Genomic DNA, 22035 nt, shown 5'->3' with positions numbered 1-22035 from the left:
TTCGTATAAAATCTTCTCGAGGACCGTAGTATGAAGTTCAAAACTTAACTACATTCAAATATATATGCAAAAAATTGACAAAATGTCCAAATCCTTTCTGTTTTTCAATGCATCCAGATTTTTGAGTCCTTCCACATTTTAAGTGTGCTCTTTGAACCAGACATTAACAGACGTCTTTGTCTGTCCAATATGCAAAATATGCATTTCGTATAAAATCTTCTCGAGGACCGTAGTATGAAGTTCAAAACTTAACTACATGAAAATATATATGCAAAAAATTGACAAAATGTCCAAATCCTTTCTGTTTTTCAATGCGTCCAGATTTTTGAGTCCTTCCACATTTTAAATGTGCTCTTTGAACCAGACATTAACAGAGGTCTTTGTCTGTCCAATATGCAAAATATGCATTTCGTATAAAATCTTCTCGAGGACCGTAGTATGAAGTTCAAAACTTAACTACATGAAAATATATATGCAAAAAATTGACAAAATGTCCAAATCCTTTCTGTTTTTCAATGCATCCAGATTTTTGAGTCCTTCCACATTTTAAATGTGCTCTTTGAACCAAACATTAACAGACGTCTTTGTCTGTCCAATATGCAAAATATGCATTTCGTATAAAATCTTCTCGAGGACCGTAGTATGAAGTTCAAAACTTAACTACATGAAAATATATATGCACAAAATTGACAAAATGTCCAAATCCTTTCTGTTTTTCAATGCATCCAGATTTTTGAGTCCTCGTGAATTGATAGCTAGTATCTTTAAATATATGGACGCAGAGGGTGAATAAAAACCATTAATGATTTTCAGAAAGTTATTTTCACAAAGGTATTTCCAAAATTAAAAGTAGTCAATGCTGCTTCATCTTTTAGATCGCAAAAAGATAAAAAAAATTAATTAAAAGAATGCAGTAAGGATTAAATAATAAAAAACACGTTTACTGTTAAGAAGTTACCACAAAAGGGAATAAGAATATTGAATTATGGAAACTACAAAAAATTATGGCTATAAAAATTAATTCCTAACATAACTCCATAATTTTTATGTACATGATATGAATAAGAAGAGCCCAGTTATTATAAATTGGTTGCGGTATATCTAAAAACATTTACTTTAACCCAGCGGCGATTTCTCAATTAATTTCACAAATTTGATACCTCCTATTGGATAAAATATTAAATTCTGTACTGTCATTATTTTGATAACTCTTTTTATCAATTATTATTAAGAAACCAAACTTTAAGTCGCATAAGTTCCTTGTACATCGCAATATTGGTCAAACCCCCTCACTTTCGCTGCTTAAGGCCGTGTGCACATGAAATTTGTGCACTAGTAGCTCGCGAACATGAAAATCGGCGTTGAAACACGAATTTTCATCGAATGTCGGACATTAACTTACAAAATGTAAAGCCCGTATATTTTTTTTCCAAAAAAATAAAATTGAAATCAAAAATATTTGGCGTTTGACACCAAATGTATTGATTCCGAATACATATGTATGTGAACTTCGAGGAAATAAATAAAAACTTCTGTTAAAACTGTTTGATTTTATTGCTTTTCGTGTTTATTATTCAAAAGCGACGAAGCATCGGAGTGGAAAATATCTGGCGTTAAAAAATTGAAAGGAATAAAAACTTACAATAGATAAAATTGATTAATTGCCTTATCTTCTTATCAAAGAAACAAGGGTTCCATAGGTCTCCAATTATAATTAATTAATTATCGATGAACTTATCTCAAAAAGGCACAAAAATATTTATTTGACACCTCAGTATAGTTATAAAAAGTTTCATTATTCTTGTTCACTGTATATTGTAGTGTAGTGTGATAGAAATTCTATATAATTGTCGTTTTACTACAACTGATTAAATTTCTGCGATACTAAAGTTCCACAAGGTATATAGCAGTTAACTCCACACACACACACACAACAAAGTGCATAATAAGCTTACACACCTTGCTGTTTGTTCTTGTTATTCATTCACTGAGATGTGCAATCGTAATTTTACATAATTGTTTCACGATTATGTGGTTGTTACTCCTGATTCAAGTGTGGTTAAATTAAATCAACCATAAATAACAACGACTTCATGTCTTGAGTTTTTATTTTGTTTTAATATCAATCTAATCCAGATTGTACGAGGTCTGGCTATTAAATAACGAGACTGCGCGCCTAGAGGGCGCCCTAGACGGGTGGGGTATCTAGATATCTGGAATATGCACATCTCAAAACACGTTTCCGTCAGAATTATAGTATTTGTTGTTTTTCTCTCGTACCGAAAACCATGTGTGACAAAAAACGGGTTAAATTGAAAAAAAAACTCCGACTGAGTGGTATAAATTGTTGCAAGTGGCCTATGGAGACAATTCTCTATCTCGTGCGTGTGTTTTTGAATGGTGTAAGCGCTTTAGTGGTGGCCGAGAGAGCACTGAAGATGCCCAGCGCCCAGGTCGACTTGTGACCGTTTCAACTTCGGAAACAGTGACCAAAATCAACCAAATTGTGCGTGCAGATTGTCGAATGAGCATACGGATGATTGCCGAGGCTGTAAACGTCGATAAAGAAACGTTTTTACACGCGGAATTCCACATGACGAAAGTCCGTGTGAAGTTGGTGCCAAAAAATCTGACTCCTGACCAAAACCTCTTGCATCAAGTGCGGTAAACAAGAGCTTCTCCAAAGAAGACTTCCAACATTGCTTAGATTAATAAAAAAAACGTATGAAAAGATATGTGGCGAGGGGATGGAGTATATTGAAGGGGAATGTAGAAAAATCTTATAGTAAAACCCTTTTTCGTAACCAGTTTCGTTATTTTAATAGCCAGATCTCGTAGAAAATAGCGAGATTATTATATTTTATACAAAACGCATCAACCGCTTCTTCAGATGTAGAAAATCGTTGACCTCGCAATTCATTCAGAAATCATCAAGTGTCAAACAAGGGCTACACAGCGGATGACCCATCAAATCGATGATTGGACTGTTCAGAAAAGTTTTTGTCTTAACTTAGAGCCGGCATTTTCGTAGATGGAGAATGATTTGTTTTCTGTGATTGGTTTCCCTGATTTTTTCGAAAATCTCTGGCACGCATATTTTGTATTTTGTAATACAATCGCGACAACGTAATACAACAAGCGTGAACCGGCCTATAGCATTGTGACTAAACTTTCAACAAGTATGACAACTGATCGGATTACAAAAATGGAAGAAATTATAGCAAATCATGACGAAAAAATTCAAATGAATAATAGTTGATGTACAACTAGAAATTATATAAAACTATTTGTAACATTATTGTTCGTAAGCCACATCAATAACATTAATTTAGAAACAGATTAATTAGAGTAAAGACGATTCTAAGAATTTATCTTTTCGACTACAATTTTTCTCAATGTCATATGATATTTAACTGTATTAATTATATAACATTTCTAACGAAGAGAGTCGTGTATACAACCCATTAAATTTTGATGGTTTATTTTCATTGGGGTACATTAAATTAATTTGAGTAGCAAATTATTTTCCGTTTAGCATCTGCACGCAATCTGTAACCAGATAATAGTAACAAAGAAAGTACTAATTAAGTATTTATTAGCGTTATAATTGAATTTCAACAGTCATTAAGTCATTAGGAGTAAATCATCTCAAGTGTGGTATGGGAAATGTCAACTTGTAATAGTCGGCTGACTAAAAAAAAATGTGTATTATAGATAATTGATGGGTGTTGCTCAATTAACACTTAAGCCTAATTCTAAGAGTCTCCAATTTCATGACTTTTTCTACGTTATGCTTGTAATTTAATATCGAAAACTCCCAGATTTTTTAAAGAATCCTTTTAAATAACAGTGATAAGTCATCTTCGTTTTCAATTTGTGAAACCTAACCTACTGTTGTGATGAGTTTCTTGTTGTAACAACAGCTGCAACATCTTCAAATATCATTCTGATCTAGTACCATCTTCAAGTAGCAACAGTGCATGTTAAGATGCTTCAAGAAAATCGCCAACTTCACAAGAAGAACTGTTCTAATTGCAGTGTTGATATTACTATAAACAAATGAGACCCGTTGCAGTCTTTATCACATATTTTGATAAAGAACAGGTTGAAACGTCAAATTTTTGGGGCATATATATGACAACAACAATAAGAAATGGAATTAGAATTGAATTGGAGAGAGGTCAAATCGAATACTGTATGCAAGCTTTGAAGAAGAAGACGCAGCTCAAAGAACTGAAATATACATTGGAGATCAGGGATGTAGACTCAAGTTTAGGGGATTGGTATGTGATGGAACTGAAGGACACAACGACTTATTAGTATGGAAAAGTTACAGGAAAACAATGGTGGGAGAACCACATACAAATATTTTTTTGGTGGTTGGTGATTATTGACTTTATAGACTGCATTGAGAGTCATTGAATAATTGTAAATTAATCGTGAACATACATAATTTAAATAAGATAAATATACTTGTTGACAATAATTCCATTAGATTTATTTCTTGATTAATAAATAGTATAAAAATATTACCATATATCTTGCAGTAGGCGTAAAGATTTACATACGTTATTTTTTTCTAAGAATTTATTTTTATACAGACTAACAAAGAAAGAGAAGTCGAATGCGAAACCTGTTGATATAAAATGTAATTTAATATTTAGCAGCCTCCACTGAAAAGGTAATCCAATCTGTGTTCTTTTTTCGGGTCAGTTGACTGTATTGAGCATAAAAACGAAATGTTGTTTGACTCGTTAAAACACTTGTTTGAAATTTCGATGACATCATAATACATCGACATTCAGTGGCAGAGTTTTATTTCATTTAGATGTGCGATTTTAAATATTTATTTCGAAAACATTTTATGAAATAATTCTTCTTGCTAGTTGCCGGTGCTAGCCACCACTAATGCCATCTAGTACCAGGTTATTTGTTTATTATTCTCTAACTGTGAATTATATTTTCGTTGTTTATTATTGTAGTTTAGTCCCAGTTAGTACAACGTTTAAATTGAGCATATTGGTCTGTAGTTTTCGCAATTTGTTTCTGACCTCCGGATTTCTGCAGGCTTTGTTCATTTTAATTCTCCGTACTGCCTCTTTGACCTCTCCATAGATGATTTCTTTCTCTTTTATTTGTATTTCCTCTTTATTCCTCGTCTGTCATGATGTATGTTTGGTCTGTTTTTGTTTGTATATATTTATTTCGTTGTATCTCCTTATTTTTCTTTCCTCCCAATGCTTTTATGTTAAGCCAACATTTTTTTTGTTAATGTTAATGTTATTATCATATTCTTAGTTCAGTTCTTCTCCGGAATTCTTCCCAACATGTCTGGTTCGCTTCTCTTACTCTTGTTTTTTCTTCTTTATTCCTTCTTGTATTCCGGATTTTCCGAATTCGGAGCCGGTTTTACCAAATATTGAGACTATTATATAAAAGTTAAATCTCATTAAGTTTTTGTATCACAAAATGCAAATTTTATATTAGAATAAGCTCCGTACTTGAAGGACTCTATTATATTGAAGCGGGAATACCTACAAGGCCTTGTCACCTTTCGCTATTTTCAATTTCCATCTAAACACGATTTCTCATGAATGTGGATAGTAATTTATGTGGGCATACGTGTTCATCTTCTGCAGTAAGAGGCATAACAATAAATATTATTACTCACTTCATGAATATCAAAACACAAAGTTCATTTTTTATTGAATTTTTAATATGCGAAGAAGCAATCAACAATTTTAATTATGCGTAGGCACATTAATAATAAAAAATTAATTATTAACGTTTTTTCCTTTTCGAATTGATGTCGTTTTTTTATAGTCGATTGTATATTTCATGGATTAGTTAGTACTGTTTCAGCTAATTACGATTGAAATCAAACATAAAAAAGGATTTTTAATTTTACATCGACAAGAAAATCCTCACATCCTTTAAGTTTACAAACAAATATTTAGTTAATTGCTGCTACAATTTCTGATTGTATGGCAAATCAAGAAATAGAAGAAGAATTAGGAGGAGGAATAGCGCAGGACCCTACAGAAATGGCGAGGAAGATAATGCAATGCAGATAAAAAAACATCTGGAGAAACCAAATCGAAGAAGATACCATCCCAATAAAGGAATTTGTAGGCGTACAAAGCACTAGTAATAATCCAAGAAATTGAACGGCATAATAATGATGAATGAATGATGGCAAATCAAGAAATAGAAGAAGAATTAGGAGGAGAAGATATATAAAAGCACAAAGATTGAATAGCGCAGGACATACCATGAGAAGGAAACCTACAGAAATGGCGAGGAAGATAATGCAATGGATACATCAATGTCCAAGAGTCGGAGGCAGATAAAAAAAACATCTGGAGAAACCAAATCGAAGAAGATACCATCCCAATAAAGGAATTTGTAGGCGTACAAAGCACTAGTAATAATCCAAGAAATTGAACGGCATAATAATGATGAATGAATGATGGCAAATCAAGAAATAGAAGAAGAATTAGGAGGAGAAGATATATAAAAGCACAAAGATTGAATAGCGCAGGACATACCATGAGAAGGAAACCTACAGAAATGGCGAGGAAGATAATGCAATGGATACATCAATGTCCAAGAGTCGGAGGCAGATAAAAAAACATCTGGAGAAACCAAATCGAAGAAGATACCATCCCAATAAAGGAATTTGTAGGCGTACAAAGCACTAGTAATAATCCAAGAAATTGAACGGCATAATAATGATGAATGAATGATGGCAAATCAAGAAATAGAAGAAGAATTAGGAGGAGAAGATATATAAAAGCACAAAGATTGAATAGCGCAGGACATACCATGAGAAGGAAACCTACAGAAATGGCGAGGAAGATAATGCAATGGATACATCAATGTCCAAGAGTCGAAGGCAGATAAAAAAAACATCTGGAGAAACCAAATCGAAGAAGATACCATCCCAATAAAGGAATACAAAGGCGTACAAAGCACTAGTTATAATCCAAGAAATTAAACGGCATAATAATGATGAATGAATGATGGCAAATCAAGAAATAGAAGAAGAATTAGGAGGAGAAGATATATAAAATCACAAAGATTGAATAGCGCAGGACATACCATGAGAAGGAAACCTACAGAAATGGCGAGGAAGATAATGCAATGGATACATCAATGTCCAAGAGTCGGAGGCAGATAAAAAAACATCTGGAGAAACCAAATCGAAGAAGATACCATCCCAATAAAGGAATTTGTAGGCGTACAAAGCACTAGTAATAATCCAAGAAATTGAACGGCATAATAATGATGAATGAATGATGGCAAATCAAGAAATAGAAGAAGAATTAGGAGGAGAAGATATATAAAAGCACAAAGATTGAATAGCGCAGGACATACCATGAGAAGGAAACCTACAGAAATGGCGAGGAAGATAATGCAATGGATACATCAATGTCCAAGAGTCGAAGGCAGATAAAAAAAACATCTGGAGAAACCAAATCGAAGAAGATACCATCCCAATAAAGGAATACAAAGGCGTACAAAGCACTAGTTATAATCCAAGAAATTAAACGGCATAATAATGATGAATGAATGATGGCAAATCAAGAAATAGAAGAAGAATTAGGAGGAGAAGATATATAAAAGCACAAAGATTGAATAGCGCAGGACATACCATGAGAAGGAAACCTACAGAAATGGCGAGGAAGATAATGCAATGGATACATCAATGTCCAAGAGTCGAAGGCAGATAAAAAAAACATCTGGAGAAACCAAATCGAAGAAGATACCATCCCAATAAAGGAATACAAAGGCGTACAAAGCACTAGTTATAATCCAAGAAATTAAACGGCATAATAATGATGAATGAATGATGGCAAATATTAATTTTGTATTTTATAACAGTATATCGATATTATTATCAATAGAGTTTTGTTAAATTGTTGATGTTAATCAAATAAATAAAATAAAAACAATTTGGAAAGTCGAATTTCTTTTTTAACTATCAATTCATAAAAGACCGACCTTTGGATTATTAGTCATAACGAATATCATCGCCGACGTATTATTCACGTGATAGAAAAGCGTAGTTAAAAAGCTGTGTTAAAGACGTATCATTTCCCCATAACAATCATTACCTGACTTTATAATTATTGTTTTATATTATTAAGTTCGAAAGATTCATGCTCTGCTGCAGATATAAGTGTTTATGTTTCTTCTTTGACCAGTCCGTTCGCTAACTACGCAAATATATAGGGATGGTATCGATGGTTTCACGGAAACATCGATGTTTTGCAGCAATCGATGGTTTTAAATAAACATCGATGTTTTGGTAGTTTCAATAATTCCTAGTTGATGAAAAGCTACTTCAATTAATAAATTTCAAATTAGCCAAGACTAATTATTTCATTATTTGAATGAATAAAGAAGGTTGTGGAACACGGGTGTACGTTTTGAGTGAATTCAGAGCGCTTGGCAAAAAAAGAAACAATCGATAGATAAATCCAAAACGAGAAGATTCAGCAGAGCCCTCTGGCGTTCTAGAAATGATATTTTTCAAGTAGTTTTCAAATATGTGTCTGTAATCGCCACTTCCGTTCCATCTGAGCGTCTATTCTCCCGAGCAGGTCTGATTTTGAGCTCTCTCAGAGGATATGGCTGCGAAACTTATTTTTCTGCATGAACTAGATTACAAATTTTGGGATATTTAATACCCAATATTTTTATTGAAAATTTTTTATCTTTTTATTATTAATTGATCAATTGTTCTATATTGTTTTTAATTATTATTACAACTTAAATTGTAAACTTTATTTCTTTTTTAATAAAGTTTGTTTTGAAGCTCATAACCTTATTTTTCACCTAATTATTTTTGTGTAATAACGAGTGAAAAAATACAGATGATTTTTAATTAGGTAATACAGCTAATTACACATTAAAAATAACTGGGTTTCGTTTTCGACTTTGAAAATTCATTTCAGGATTATCTTTACCAATGAATTTTGGAGAAACAAAATCTTGTATTTCCCTATTAGCTATTAAGCAAAATCAGTTAATTTACAAACAGAAAAATCAAATAATTTACAACGTTTCTTTCATATTTTCATGAAAATATGATCTTAATTGTTTTTTTATTCCTTTTTTGTTCTTTTAGGAAAACATCGATGTTTCAAAATATCGATGATTTTCTTCCGATTATTATCAGGCATCGATGTTCATTAAATGAAAAATCATCGATGTTTTGGTCGACTGCAGCTCTTTGTTGTTGGTGTCTTTTTTATGAGCCATTTTTGTTCGAAATTTTTATTTATATTTTCGTTGTGTTAGTTGGTGTTCTGTCTTCCTTCTGCATTTTTTGGATCTTCTTTTTTTGATAGTTTTTTCAAGCTGAAGGGTATGTTTCCTAATTTCCTTCTTATTATTATTTATAACTATTATTCGATTTATTATTATTTTCAAACTTATAAAAACCTTCGTTTAGAACTATATTGTTCAAATAAATGATAATTATAGGTTTCGAACGCTCCCAGTGTTTTTTACTAAATGAAAAAATACGATGATGTTAATCGAATCATTTATAATTAAGGCTAATATATTTGGGTACAAATCTTAACGTACTGATTCTCTCCTTGAACTTTGATCATTTTTCTGACGTGCACAGTATTGATCAAAAATGATGGCGGATAGAATACGAAAATCATTAAAGGTTTTCTATAGGATCAAATCCAAATATAATATTATAAAGTTTTTATTTACTAGATACCAATATTTCATTTACTTAATTCATTCTTTTGAGTATTGAGTCCAAAATTTATGAAATACTTCCAAATAATCAGAGTCCAGCATAAAAAAAGCTGATGTTTTGAAATTTTGATTTTTAAAGGCAATTCTTTTGATGACAATTCCTTATAACAAGATACTTTAACGAGATATATCGCTAGTTACTTGAAATGATATTGTTGTCATAATATCTTATCATTTTTCAAGATTTTAGAAGATATATCAAGTTAACGCCATAACGTAAATTTCAACAAACAGTTTCCTAGTAAGTGTTTCCTCCAATCCAGTGGCGGACTAAGCCCGTCAGAAGCTCGGGGCGGCAAAGCTGAATGAGGCCCACCAGCTTTAAAGCATGTAATTTCACAAGCTTTTTACTCAGCTCACATTTATATGTATCAAGGCTAGATTAGCCAATCGTTCTTGACCCATTTCAGATCGAAGATAATTTTTAATCAGTTTAAGTTTAGAAAACTTGCAAATGGTCAAAAAGTACTGAAGTATAAGCGATATTCGATTTTCACTGATGTCCCATTTTATTATAAATTGAAGGATTTGTTGGACTCTCCATTTGACAGCAACGTCCATACTACTTTTACATGCCTGCGGCACCTTTTTATTTCTTGGAAAACTTGCTCCTTGTCAAATTCATCATAAATTTGTTTCACATAGTCAACTGCTACAGCCAGAGCGCCATCTGAAGCTTCTGGCATAAACTTTGTTTCAATAATTCTTCTCGATGTTGCATTTTTTTATACCAAAAATTACAGCATTGTCTACAATATTGGTTCGTTCGGTCACTAAATACTCAATTAAAGGCGTTTAGTTTGGTGATTCCTGCATCCAGAGTCATTTTTGGGGACTGCAAATATTGTTGAACTAAATTTACTCCCTCCAGTATAGAAAGCCAAAATTGTATATAGGTTAGAAAGGTAAAATCACAAACAGCCGGCAGGAACAGGCTTGCTCCTGATCTTTTATATAGATTTGCTTTTGTTGGATCTTGAAAATGTTTCTTTTACAACTTTTACTGACTCGTAATGAGCACTCCAGCGAGTATCCGATAAACGTTTTAATTTTTTTCCAGTTTTCTCTTTCAGTAATTGCCATCTTTGTGAAGATGAATGAAATAATTTCTCTAGAGATTTAACAACTAATATCTCGGCACAATTTTAAAGTCTTGTTTAGGTTAGGTTAGGTATGTTTAGGTTTTCATCAGGGAAGGCATTTGGGGCCCTCCAAGATCGGAAACCCGGGGCGGGCCGCCTCTTCCGCGCCCCTGTCAACCAGCTACTGCTCCAATCTAGTTACGTTCTTCTAAAACTTTGTTCAGCGTAATTTTGGGACTTAATTAGGTTTATGCGTTGAGAGATTCCATTTTTTAAAGTAATTTTAAAGGAATTGTACGGAAACTGCACTTTAATTTACGACCGTAAAATGTTGAGCAGCTGAATTTAGACATGCTCGACGACGAGCGTTCGGGACAGCCATAAGTTGATATACTTGATATAACTAAATTTAATAATAGATTAAATAGGGACAAAGGGTCAAAGGTTGGTCAAAATCAATAAGTATTAGGTCTGCTTTAAATGGGGAATAAAAGTGGAGATTTCGGCCGAAGAGGTTTTCCCGCTAGAATTATTTTCGCGCCATTTTCATTGGTTGGGAAAATTCAGTACATAAAAGGTAATCCAAGTTAATAGGTTACCTTCAGTTTCCGGAGCCTATAACTTGGTTACCGAAACATCCGTCAGGCAAAGAGAAATTGTGTTGGTGCAGAGTGGTATTAAATTCGAGGGTTGCTACTAAGTGACAATTTTTGACGTAGATTGAACCAACAACAGTGTGTCGATTAAATCGCTTCGACTTTTGGTGATAAGGCACCATCTTACGAGGAATTTGACAAATTCCTTAAGAGTTTTCTGTTTCTCCATTCTCCCCTATAATAACAAAATAAGATGACACACTTAAAATCATCGTTTCTCTAATTTTAAAATCACTGTTCTACAAAATGAATGGTAATATTTGTTCGGAAATGGCCAGCGTCGAGTGAAAAGTTCCAATATCGGAAAGACGTTGCGATGACTCACAAATATTTTACATATCTTCACGAAGACGTCTATAAATAGTTTTTTGAACTTCTGTGAATATAAAATTAACGAATCAACAGTAAACTAACGCGAGCAGCCGTATATGAATTTTTGAACAAAGTTTGAGATTAAATAGAATGAATTGAACTCTATATTTTTAATATTGAATCACTCGTTTCCATCTGATTATAACTTTTCCAAATCACCTTGTACAACAAACATAAGGAACAAATCAATACATTTCGAAAAAGTAAATTGAATAAGCAAATAACGAACGGTTGTAAGTACAGCACACCAATTATTTACAGTAAGAGAAAAATAAACAGAATATCGGTCAAGGATGGAATATTAACCCACGTAATCTTAAGTTGCAAAGGAGTAAGAAATTTATGGGCATGAAAGGAATTTACAAATTATATTTAATTAAAACTAATTTCTCAACATTTCACTACCTTTTTAGGGTGAACGTGATTTTGCATGCTTTATTTATTTTCCATATTAATAGTTTATATACTGAATTAAGAATCTGTTATATACACTAATCACGAAGAAGAAGAACAAACTGGATTTCGAACTGGAAGATCCAGTACAGACAACGTGTTCTTTTTAAAGCAGTTGATAGAGAAAGAGATAGACCAGTACACCAGTATGTTTATACATTCACAAAAGGCCTACGATAACATATACCAATATCAAAATTATGGAAAGCTCTTCAGAATACAAACATTAACCATACCCTCATAATCTGCGGTAAAAATCGAAAATAAAATATTGGAAACATCCACAGTCAACAAATATATGAGACGAGGGAGCTGCAACTCATCAAAAAGTTTCAAAATATATATTTCAAAAGCTCTAACAACTTGAAAGAGGAAATGGAAAGTAATGGGGATCCAAATCGACGATGACACCTGTTTATACACCCTCCAATTTCTAAATGATCAGGTAATATGTGCAAACGACAGAGATGACTTAGAATACATGGCACGCGAGCTAAAGTAAGAATACGATAAATGGGGACTGGAAATAAACTCAGAGCAGACACAGTACTTATGTATAGAACATGATATAACCGAGAAGTTTGGTTCTGGTCGTCCAATTAAGGTTGTTACTCCAGAAAACATCTAAAAACTCCACGAATTGGTAACATCTAATCGTAAATTGAAAACTGCGTGACATAGCTGAAGTCGTAAAGATATTGGAAGAATGCGAATTCACAATTATACACGAACATTAAACCTCGAGAAAGATTTTTTCAAAGAGTGGGCCGCGTTTACCTACAGTCGATCAAAAACAACGCGTTGATGACTCAGGGCAGTGTTTGGAAATGTTTACACGTAATAAATAAGATTTTTTTTGAGTCAATAGATGAAACGATCATCATCTGAGTGGACTGCATTATTTTGGGATGAGCATGGAATATTATTCTCCAAAAGGAAGAGACAATCGATAGGGAATACTATCTAGAGTTGTTGTAATACAAAAATCAAGGAAAAACGGCCTCATATGTCGAAGAAAAAAACTACTATTTCACTAAGACAATACAGCGATTCCCAAGTCGATAACAACGATGGTTAAATTGCTTCCTCATCCACCGTATAGTCCAGATCTGGACCCCAGTGACTACTGGCTATTCGCTGATCTCAAAAGGTAAGAAATTTGGTTTAAATGAAGAAGCAATTGCCGAAACTGAAGCCCATTGTCTTTTTCTCAGTTAGTCACCCGACGATTTAGTTCATAAAGCTTGAAGAATTATTTGAATAAATGATATTTATTTTTTTATACATTTCTATTTAAATTTACTCACTTTTATATGTAGTTTGAAAATTCGTATTTTACCGTATTATATATACACACACTGAACAATCCACCAACACTTATATACACATGCACGTTCGGGCGCCTTCAGAGTCCAAAGGCGCTTTAGCGCATCGAATATCGTGGTGCGCTATTAAATGGAAGTTATCGAAATTAAGCGTGTAACTTACGAAAAGCACCCTTTCCGCGTATTTTCGAACCGGCACTAGATAAAACGTTCACGTTGAATCGCGAGAAGTGGACTGCCCGCTTACTTTCACTTCTCTGACCGTCCTGTACCGTGGAACAGCGCCTTCTTCGACGTTAAGTGGAGGTTAGGAGCGAAACAAAGCGTGGGCAGTGGCCCCGGAGGCTGACGGGTTCCGCCACTACTTGCGACAACGACGCGAACGTAGCGGACAAGTAGAAAAAATAATAACGTAGATTTATCTTGCGTTCTTATTAGATTTGTTTGGATAATAATTTGTACCATACTTAATTGAATTATTACATTGAATGTCATGAACGCATCCAGTCCAAACTATCATAAATATTGAGTTAAATTTTTACTTATATTATTCTACAGGGTTAATCGTAATCACTATCGATCATTCGACTAGAAATATCATAATAATGACGTATCGCATAATAAAGTATCAATTTAAACGAATATAAGTAGAAAAAATAATAGCGAAACTCGAATAAAGTAGCTGTTACCTCATATTTTCTTGTAATGAACGAAATATTAGAACTAGAAGTCACCTCGAGGAGGTGGCTGCCAACAACCACTCGCCCTTTAAAAAACAAACGTGTTATACGGGGTCTGGTTATTAAATAACGAGACCGCACGCCTAGAAGGCGCCCTAGATCATATCTTGTCTGTGCACGTCCCATAAAAAGACGTTTCCGTCACTATTATAGTATTTGTGCAGTGGCGTTTTGATGGGAACGTGTTTTTTTCTCGTGGAGCAACGTACCAATCTCAAATTTCTCGTTAAAACGACTGCGTGTTATAAATTATTGCAAGAGGCCTATGGGGATAATTCTCTATCTCGTACGCGTGTTTTTGCGTGGTGTAAGCGCTTTAGTGAAGGGCGAGAGAACAAATCAAAATTCAAGGTGATTTTGATCGTTTTTTTTTTCGATATTAATGGTATAATGATGACTGATTTGGTTCCAAATGGTCAGACTGTCAACCAGACTTACTATTTGTCAATTTTGGCAACACCGCTAGAACGAGTTGGTAAAAAACGGCCCGATTTTGCACAACGCGCTATCTGTGAAGCAGTATTAGCCAGTAAGGGCGCACTGCAGTACTCGTACTCACCAGATTCGGCACCGTGCGACTTTTTTTTTGTTTCCAAAGATAAAATCTGCGTTGAAAGGGTGTCGATTTGAGTCGATGGAAGCGCTAAACCAGCAAATAAAAATTTTAGACAATGTTGATCGTTTTTTTCGACTTTAATGGTATAATGATAACTGAATTGGTTCCAGAGGATCAGACTGTCAACCAGACTTACTATTTGTTAGTTTTGGCAACACTGCTAGAACGAGTTCGTAAAAAACGACCGGATTTCGCACCAGACCAACGCGCTATCTGTGAAGCAGTATTTGGTCAGTAAGGGCACACTCCAGTACTCGTACTCACCAGATTCGGCCCCGTCCGACTTTTTTTGTTTCCGAAGATAAAATCTGCTTTGAAAGGTACCCGATTTGAGTCGATGGAAGCGGTTAACCATAGCTTCTCCAAAGAAGACTTCCAGCACTGCTTCGATCAATGGAAAAAACGTATGGAAAGGTGTGTGGCTAAGGGAGGGGAGTGTATTGAAGGGGAGCATTAGAATGTAGAATAATTTTTATAATAAAACCCTTTTTCGTAACCAGTCTCGTAATTTAATAGACAGACCTCGTATCAGTATCTAATTTACCGGTTTATGTTATGTTATGAGCGCTAGTCTTAGTGTTAAGGGTAGTGAGGTGGTAGCCCAATAAACAAACTTCGATAACTTAAACTTACTATAATATATTAGCAGGATAGGAACCACGTCGAGCTAGATAAGTCTCTGGAAACGGCGCAGCTTTACTGAGATCTCGGAACTCGAGATCTGATCGCTTCTCTGTCTCACCTGGGTATGGAACAATGAGCAGGTTTTTCCTAAAAAAGGTATCAGGTATATCGGAGAAGATTAATAAGGACATTAAGGACATTACTTGGAATTTCCTGGGTCAAGTTTCGGTCAGTCAGATGGTAATGGATTATCATTTTATTGGGAAAATTTGTTTGAGGAAATGTATATTTATGGTCGCCACAATTTCAAGATTTTAGTTTTCCCAATTTTCACTAGTTATAATATTTAGTTATGAAAGGGTGTGAACTTTCTTTCAGCTTTTGTCTAGTAGAAGTTTTGCCACCTAGAAGTTATTCTATCTAATACACACACGTTCTTTTTTCCAAATAATTTCTGTAGAACAGTTAGTCTTTTTAATTGAATTTTGGTCACACTACCCCTTACAAGTATTCCATATATTAGTCGAATCAATAAGTTATAGTTTTTAGACTCAATCTGGTCTATTTAGACAGTCGAGTTACACCAAGCTGAAAAACAGTAAAATTTTTTAATATATAATTTGGAAAAAAATTCGAAAGTTTCCCGTCCGTTCCGTGTATGGAAAAAATGTTATTCAAGTTCAAAGTGGTGAACACACTGTTTACACCACCACTCACAATTACACTGTCTGAAGCGCGTTTTGATAACCAAGTTATCGTCTTCAGAGACTGAAGGTAAACTGCCAAACTTGGTTATAGTGGTGTATACATTGTGTTTAGTATGTTGGTTACTTAATACATTATTTCATATATGTTTGGCATTTTTTTAGATCACACACTGATAGGTGGATAGGACATAGAGGTTTGTTTATTTGTCCACCCAGATCTCCAGACCTAACTGTAATATGTCCAACAATTCCAGAAATTACGTCAATGTCAAAGGTCAAAATAAATGATATTTTCACGATATTCAGCAAAATTTTTATCATAAAAATCTTGTTATGTGTTGTTTTCTTTTTGAGAGTGGTCCGTTTGGTGTTTTTATTTTCCCTACCAATTTCCGAGAAATAATTGTTGAAAGTTTCTGCTTCTCATGGTTTGTTTTCATCTGTTCTTGGTTTCTTAATGTCATTTCTTGGTTTTTCCGGTTTTGAAAGATTTTTTATGATGCTCCACAAGATTTTAGGATGATTGTTACTTTCAACAATTTTTTTTAATATATAATAGTTCTCTTCATTCTCTTGTATTGGTTAAGGTATTGGTTTTTGTATTATGCTTTATGCAGTTTAGGATTTTTTTTATATTTAACATATAATCTTAAATTCCCCGGCACGAGACTCTTCCTCAAGAAGTATTTAAATAACTGGTACTCGGATGGGATGAATAATTAATACTAAATTGGACGCCACCACCTTTTAAACGAACAAGGAATTAAAAAAAATGGAAAAAGTAGAAACACCTTATGAATTAGATTAATTAATAAAAACTGAACAAACCAAAACTCATAATTATATTGAGATTCCACTCCACTACATATGTAAGACACAGAAATTCAATAAGGGAAAATGGAAAATATTTAAATAATAGAAAAATAAATAAAGTTTATACAAAACTCAAAATTCTAAAAGACAGATGCAGTATTATTCTAGCCTTAATGTAGCCATTTGTAGCCAATGTAGTGTTAATAAAAAAAATCATGATGACAATCCAAGATTAAAACCAATATTTTACTTTAATTTAGTTTAGACATTTCAACACTTTAAATTATATCTTGTCTCTTGATTTTGATTTCTTTGGAAATATGCACTGATTTTTGGTGTCTTTTTAATTTTTGCTTATCATAAAATGATTTTCCACAATTGGGACTACCACAGACGAATGGTCGCTCGCCATTATGACTTCTTATGTGAGTGGTGAGATGATGTCGTTCAAAGAATGTTTTGAAACAAATTTCACACTTATGTAGTTTCACTCCCTGGAATATAAACAAAATTGAGAATGTAAAATTGAGAATGTAAATAAAAAGTATTACATAAAATAGAATGCACAGAACTAGTCTTATTATCTTCACTGTTCAACTAAATTCGATCTTGCATCTTGTCAATAATTATTAATAAGGGAATCCAATATGCAAAAACTCATATTTCACATATCAAATCAACACTGGATATAAACCTGATCCCCTCAGAATTTGGTAGAAAGGTTGTTCTTATAGTAAATAAAAAAAAATTCAAATATCTCAATGGTTTAAAAATAACAGCTATGTAAAGTTTTCCAAAATCTATCAAAAAAACTTATAGACATATTTTAAATGCTCTTTCTTTTGATATACAACATCACTTATACAAAAACTTATAAAACACTCTTCTCAAAAATGCACTTTTTGACTAAACCAAAATTTTGAATATGATTATTCAAAAACATTTTTCACAACAAGGTATGTTGTATTATATATAAAAAGAAAGAGCATTTAAAACTGAGTAAAATGACACTACTCCCATCTCTCTAGCTTCATTAGGAAAAAATTATTTCAGTAATAAAAGAAGATGATATTGTTTCTCAAATGGAGCAATAAAAATGTCACAGCTATTGATAAATTTATAGAATTAGTCAATGAATGATTTAATACATAATTTTTCGTAAATCTCCAACATACTTTGCTTGTAATAAATAGTAACTAGTGATAGAATTTAAAAAAAAAACTTAACCTTATTTTCCCATTCTTTGTATCGACCATTCCTGCTGACATAAAGGACACCTATTATTTTGCTTTACCCACAAAGACATACAACAATAATGAAATGAATGATTACATTCTCCCCAAACGACGACACAATCTTGTTTGCCATACGAATCTTTTTTGCTCTCAGCTTGACATCTCAAACAAGCATCCATTACTTGAACTCTACATATAGCGCAAGTATCACATTCTACATCCCAGCTCCACATCGCTACGGCGTTCCATTTTTTTAGAGAAAACATTTTATCTGTATTTTTTTGTGCATCAATTTCCATTTTTTCGTTATCGTTTTCATCAGCCATCTTTGGTTTTGACATTTTAAAAATAATCAACTATCAACACAGTAACCTTTAAATCAGTCCTACCTCTTCTTCTTCTTTTTTATATAAGGTTTGTTCTTTGTAGCTGCACCAGTTCAGGAGGTCTACACTGAAGCGTTCTTTGTAGCAGAACCAGTGCTAATGTCGCTTTTCATAGTAGCAGTGCAAGAGACAATTAGTTCACCCAGTTCACTGTTCAAGTCATGATCTGGCCTGCACTGGTCAAGTTCAGAACAGTTCCAGTGCAGCTGCCAAGAGCAAACCAATATACTAATATATATGGGATTACGATGATAAAAGGTAGATTCGCCCATAGATAAATATAATGGCAGAAAAAAGAGAATTGGAAAGATGCCGATATTTCGGACATTTATTTATAGATTGTAAAAAAAATATGTAAAGAGTGAGCAACTAAGAACGACTGTCGGCCATATCTCAGTAACGAATTATATTACAGCTTTAGGGGAAAAATATTACAATAAAAGTAGCCCATACCAGGGTACGTTACGTGGTTTAGTCTATCTCTTCGAATAATACATGGGGAAGAGTGGGAACCATCTTATGAAAAAAATCCTGTAAATTCGGTGCGGCTTGGCCGATTTTTATAAACTTGATATTGTTTCAAAAAGCTTTTAACCAGCGAAACGAAATATATAAATTCTAAGCAATTTAATTAGCAACCTGAATTCTACAGGTCTATTGAAAGTAAACTGAATTAACATTAAAGTAACGAAAACCGCACGTAAAAAAAAACTTTTTTTATGTAAAGTCGACCTTCTTAATGGTTAAAGCGGTTTCAATAAAATCGCCATTATTTCGATAATTCGCTGGTTATCGCAATGTTTAGCTTTCCTGTACGCTCGTCAAGATATTGCGGCCACGTTTGGATCCAGTTGTTTGAAACTACGGTCGTAAATGATGGTGCAGATGCTGTTCACACTTCAACTATAGTTTGTTAATGTTTAGGTGTCGTCGTTGAATCCTTTACCGAAACACATTCAACATTTCAAATAAAACAAAAACTAATATTCACCTAAATGTAACGATTAATTCAATGGGATTCAACTCACAACAATATGATTGAAGTTTTGAAACTGTAATGCTTGAACGACAGTCATTGAACATTCTACTGTGATACTTTACATTTATTGCTATTGCAATAATTACAATAATGTTACCACGTTTTCACTTGGTTATGTAATTTTAATGAAAAGGGCATTTCAATACACATGATTACCTGTTATATAAGAAGCTAAACTTTTTACATACATTACATAGCAACCCTCGTATTAATACACAGTTATCGAATATTCTGGATAGTTCTCAATCAAAAGACAAAGGATAAAAAGGAAGTTGGATACATAAAGTTTGATTTTAATAAATCCTTGATTTCTGTGCAAAAATTAAAATATGCAAAAATAAAATCCTTTTTTTCCATCAAGTTACATGAAATTTCTTACCTGGTGGTACTTCTGATGTTTCAATAGTTCTTTTTTTGTGTAAAAAGCAGCGGAGCAATCTTCACATTTGAATTCCTTAATTCCAATATGTATCTTTTCGTGTCTGTCCAAACTACATTTCGACATGAATTCTTTGGGACATTGGGAACAATAAAATCTATTATATTCGTGATGTTTTTTTATGTGAGTCCTCAGATTACTCCTCACGGAAAAATCCAAATTACAAGATTCGCATTTATAACCTTTTATAAGTGCGTGGGTTTTTTCGTGACAAATTAGACATTTCTTTGAAGCGAAATCTTTGCCTTAAAAAAGCAACACATAACGGATGAATGTAGAAAACCATCGGTAAAATGTTAAATACTATGATTTATTAATTTTTTTATATATAATATTGGTTTTGGGTGGCCAAATATTTATGCGAGGTAATTGATGAAACATCTTACCACAGATTACACACAAAAAAGGCCTTTTTCCTCCGTGACTCCTTTGGTGCTCCTTGAAGGAACGCAATGAGTTATATATTTTTAAGCAATTATTTACTTTACAAATAAACTGATCATGAGTACCTAGATGGGATGTATACTCATGCTCATCTTCAAACACTTTTCCACACATTATACATTGATACTTTGCTTTTTCTTCATTTTCCTCGCTATTCATAGAGGTATTAATTTCTGAAATGATAATAACAATACCAAATCAAAACGAAATTTTTTAAATATTTTTTCATTTCAATACATCAATTAAATTTAAAGATATTAATGGAAATTATATTTTTTCAATATATAAGAAATATTATAAAAACTATAAAAACAAGTACCTACCTGATATTATATTCTCTTTTTGATCTACTGATTTCCTCGAACAGTTAGATTCATAGTTTATGTCATTGGATTGTTTCTCCTCTCTTTTATCATTGGGATGTTCCTGCTTTACACTGACTTCGTTTAAATCAAATTCAGTTTTAGCACTATACTTTTGAAAATAAGATTTTCTAAATAAAACGTCCGTTGGATCATCATATTTCTTAATACACATTTGAAGGTGATTATTGGTTTTTTGAATATCTCTAATAAACTGGTCAATTTCTCTAATTTTATTATTACATTTTATACATATAGTACTTGGTAGTTCTGATGTTTCATTTATCTGCAACCAAAATATAATACTCTCGTGTTTTAATAATATAATTATGTACCTTGATATTGGTTATTTTTAAAATCAGTTCACATAATTTTTCTTGTAATGGAATCGATCCTGTATTTATTTGACATAATCTACAGTTGTGAATTAAAATTGCCATTTTTGATAACAATGTTAAAATCTCAATGGGGAACTTTAAAATTGGGACTTGTTTGTCAACAAAACTTAATTTACTAAACTCTTCTTCTTTTCACTGTCAACCAATGGTCTGAACTAAAGTGAGCTAACTAGTCGTACATTTTTTTATTATTAATTGATGGTTCCAAAGTTTCCGTCATACGAAAAACAATTTTTCAATCATGGAGAAAGCAGTCAAGGGAAAATTTTTAATTTCATGAACTTTGCAACCCGATGCTTTTGGATTGAAATTTTTTTCCCCTTTTTCAGAAATTTCATAAATCTTACTTGTTCCTGTCTATTTGTTGCCAACTTATTTTGAGTTGACTTCTAAACTCGTATACAGGGGATATTCAGAATTTAATACAAAAAGTGGGGATTCGATGAAAAATTGTTTTTACCTTATTTTTTAAATTATGAACGGACGAATAGATGGACGGATGTATATTTATTACTCTAGTGTGAAATTTTAAAAATGTGACACTCGCCTTTACCGAAGTTA

General features: G+C 33.0%; 3 protein-coding genes across 7 annotated transcripts in view; all 3 read right to left on the bottom strand.

Annotated features, from left to right (window-relative positions):
- The window catches only part of LOC130902083 (formin-like protein), a 68290-nt gene extending 51224 nt beyond the window's left edge, over window positions 1–17066 (bottom strand). For 2 of the 5 annotated variants that reach the window (XM_057813897.1, XM_057813900.1), the window contains exon 1: window positions 13654–14031. The gene's annotated coding sequence lies outside the window, so the exon portion shown is untranslated. Of the gene's footprint in view, window positions 1–13653; window positions 14032–15660; window positions 15802–15854 lie in introns of those variants that run through there. The other 3 variants (XM_057813898.1, XM_057813899.1, XM_057813901.1) reach the window with 3 other exon arrangements.
- A 119-nt stretch (window positions 17067–17185) lies between these two features.
- Window positions 17186–21591, bottom strand: LOC130902084 (zinc finger protein OZF-like). The gene is made up of 5 exons (XM_057813902.1): window positions 21412–21591; window positions 21038–21362; window positions 20657–20887; window positions 20211–20515; window positions 17186–17665 (listed from the first exon to the last, which is right to left on the bottom strand). The coding sequence occupies exons 1-5, from the start codon at window positions 21514–21516 to the stop codon at window positions 17450–17452; spliced, it is 1182 nt and encodes a 393-aa protein (XP_057669885.1). The 5' UTR covers window positions 21517–21591; the 3' UTR covers window positions 17186–17449.
- LOC130902085 (RING-box protein 2) lies at window positions 18400–18884 on the bottom strand. Its single transcript, XM_057813903.1, has one exon. It carries the CDS (start codon window positions 18745–18747, stop codon window positions 18400–18402), a length of 348 nt encoding a protein of 115 aa, XP_057669886.1. The 5' UTR covers window positions 18748–18884.
- Window positions 21592–22035: the final 444 nt, after the last annotated feature.

The sequence above is a fragment of the Diorhabda carinulata genome, chromosome X, assembly GCF_026250575.1.
Source record: "Diorhabda carinulata isolate Delta chromosome X, icDioCari1.1, whole genome shotgun sequence".
NCBI lineage: Eukaryota > Metazoa > Arthropoda > Insecta > Coleoptera > Chrysomelidae > Diorhabda > Diorhabda carinulata.
Note: the sequence above shows the minus strand (reverse complement) of the source record. Positions and strands in the feature narration are given on the sequence as shown.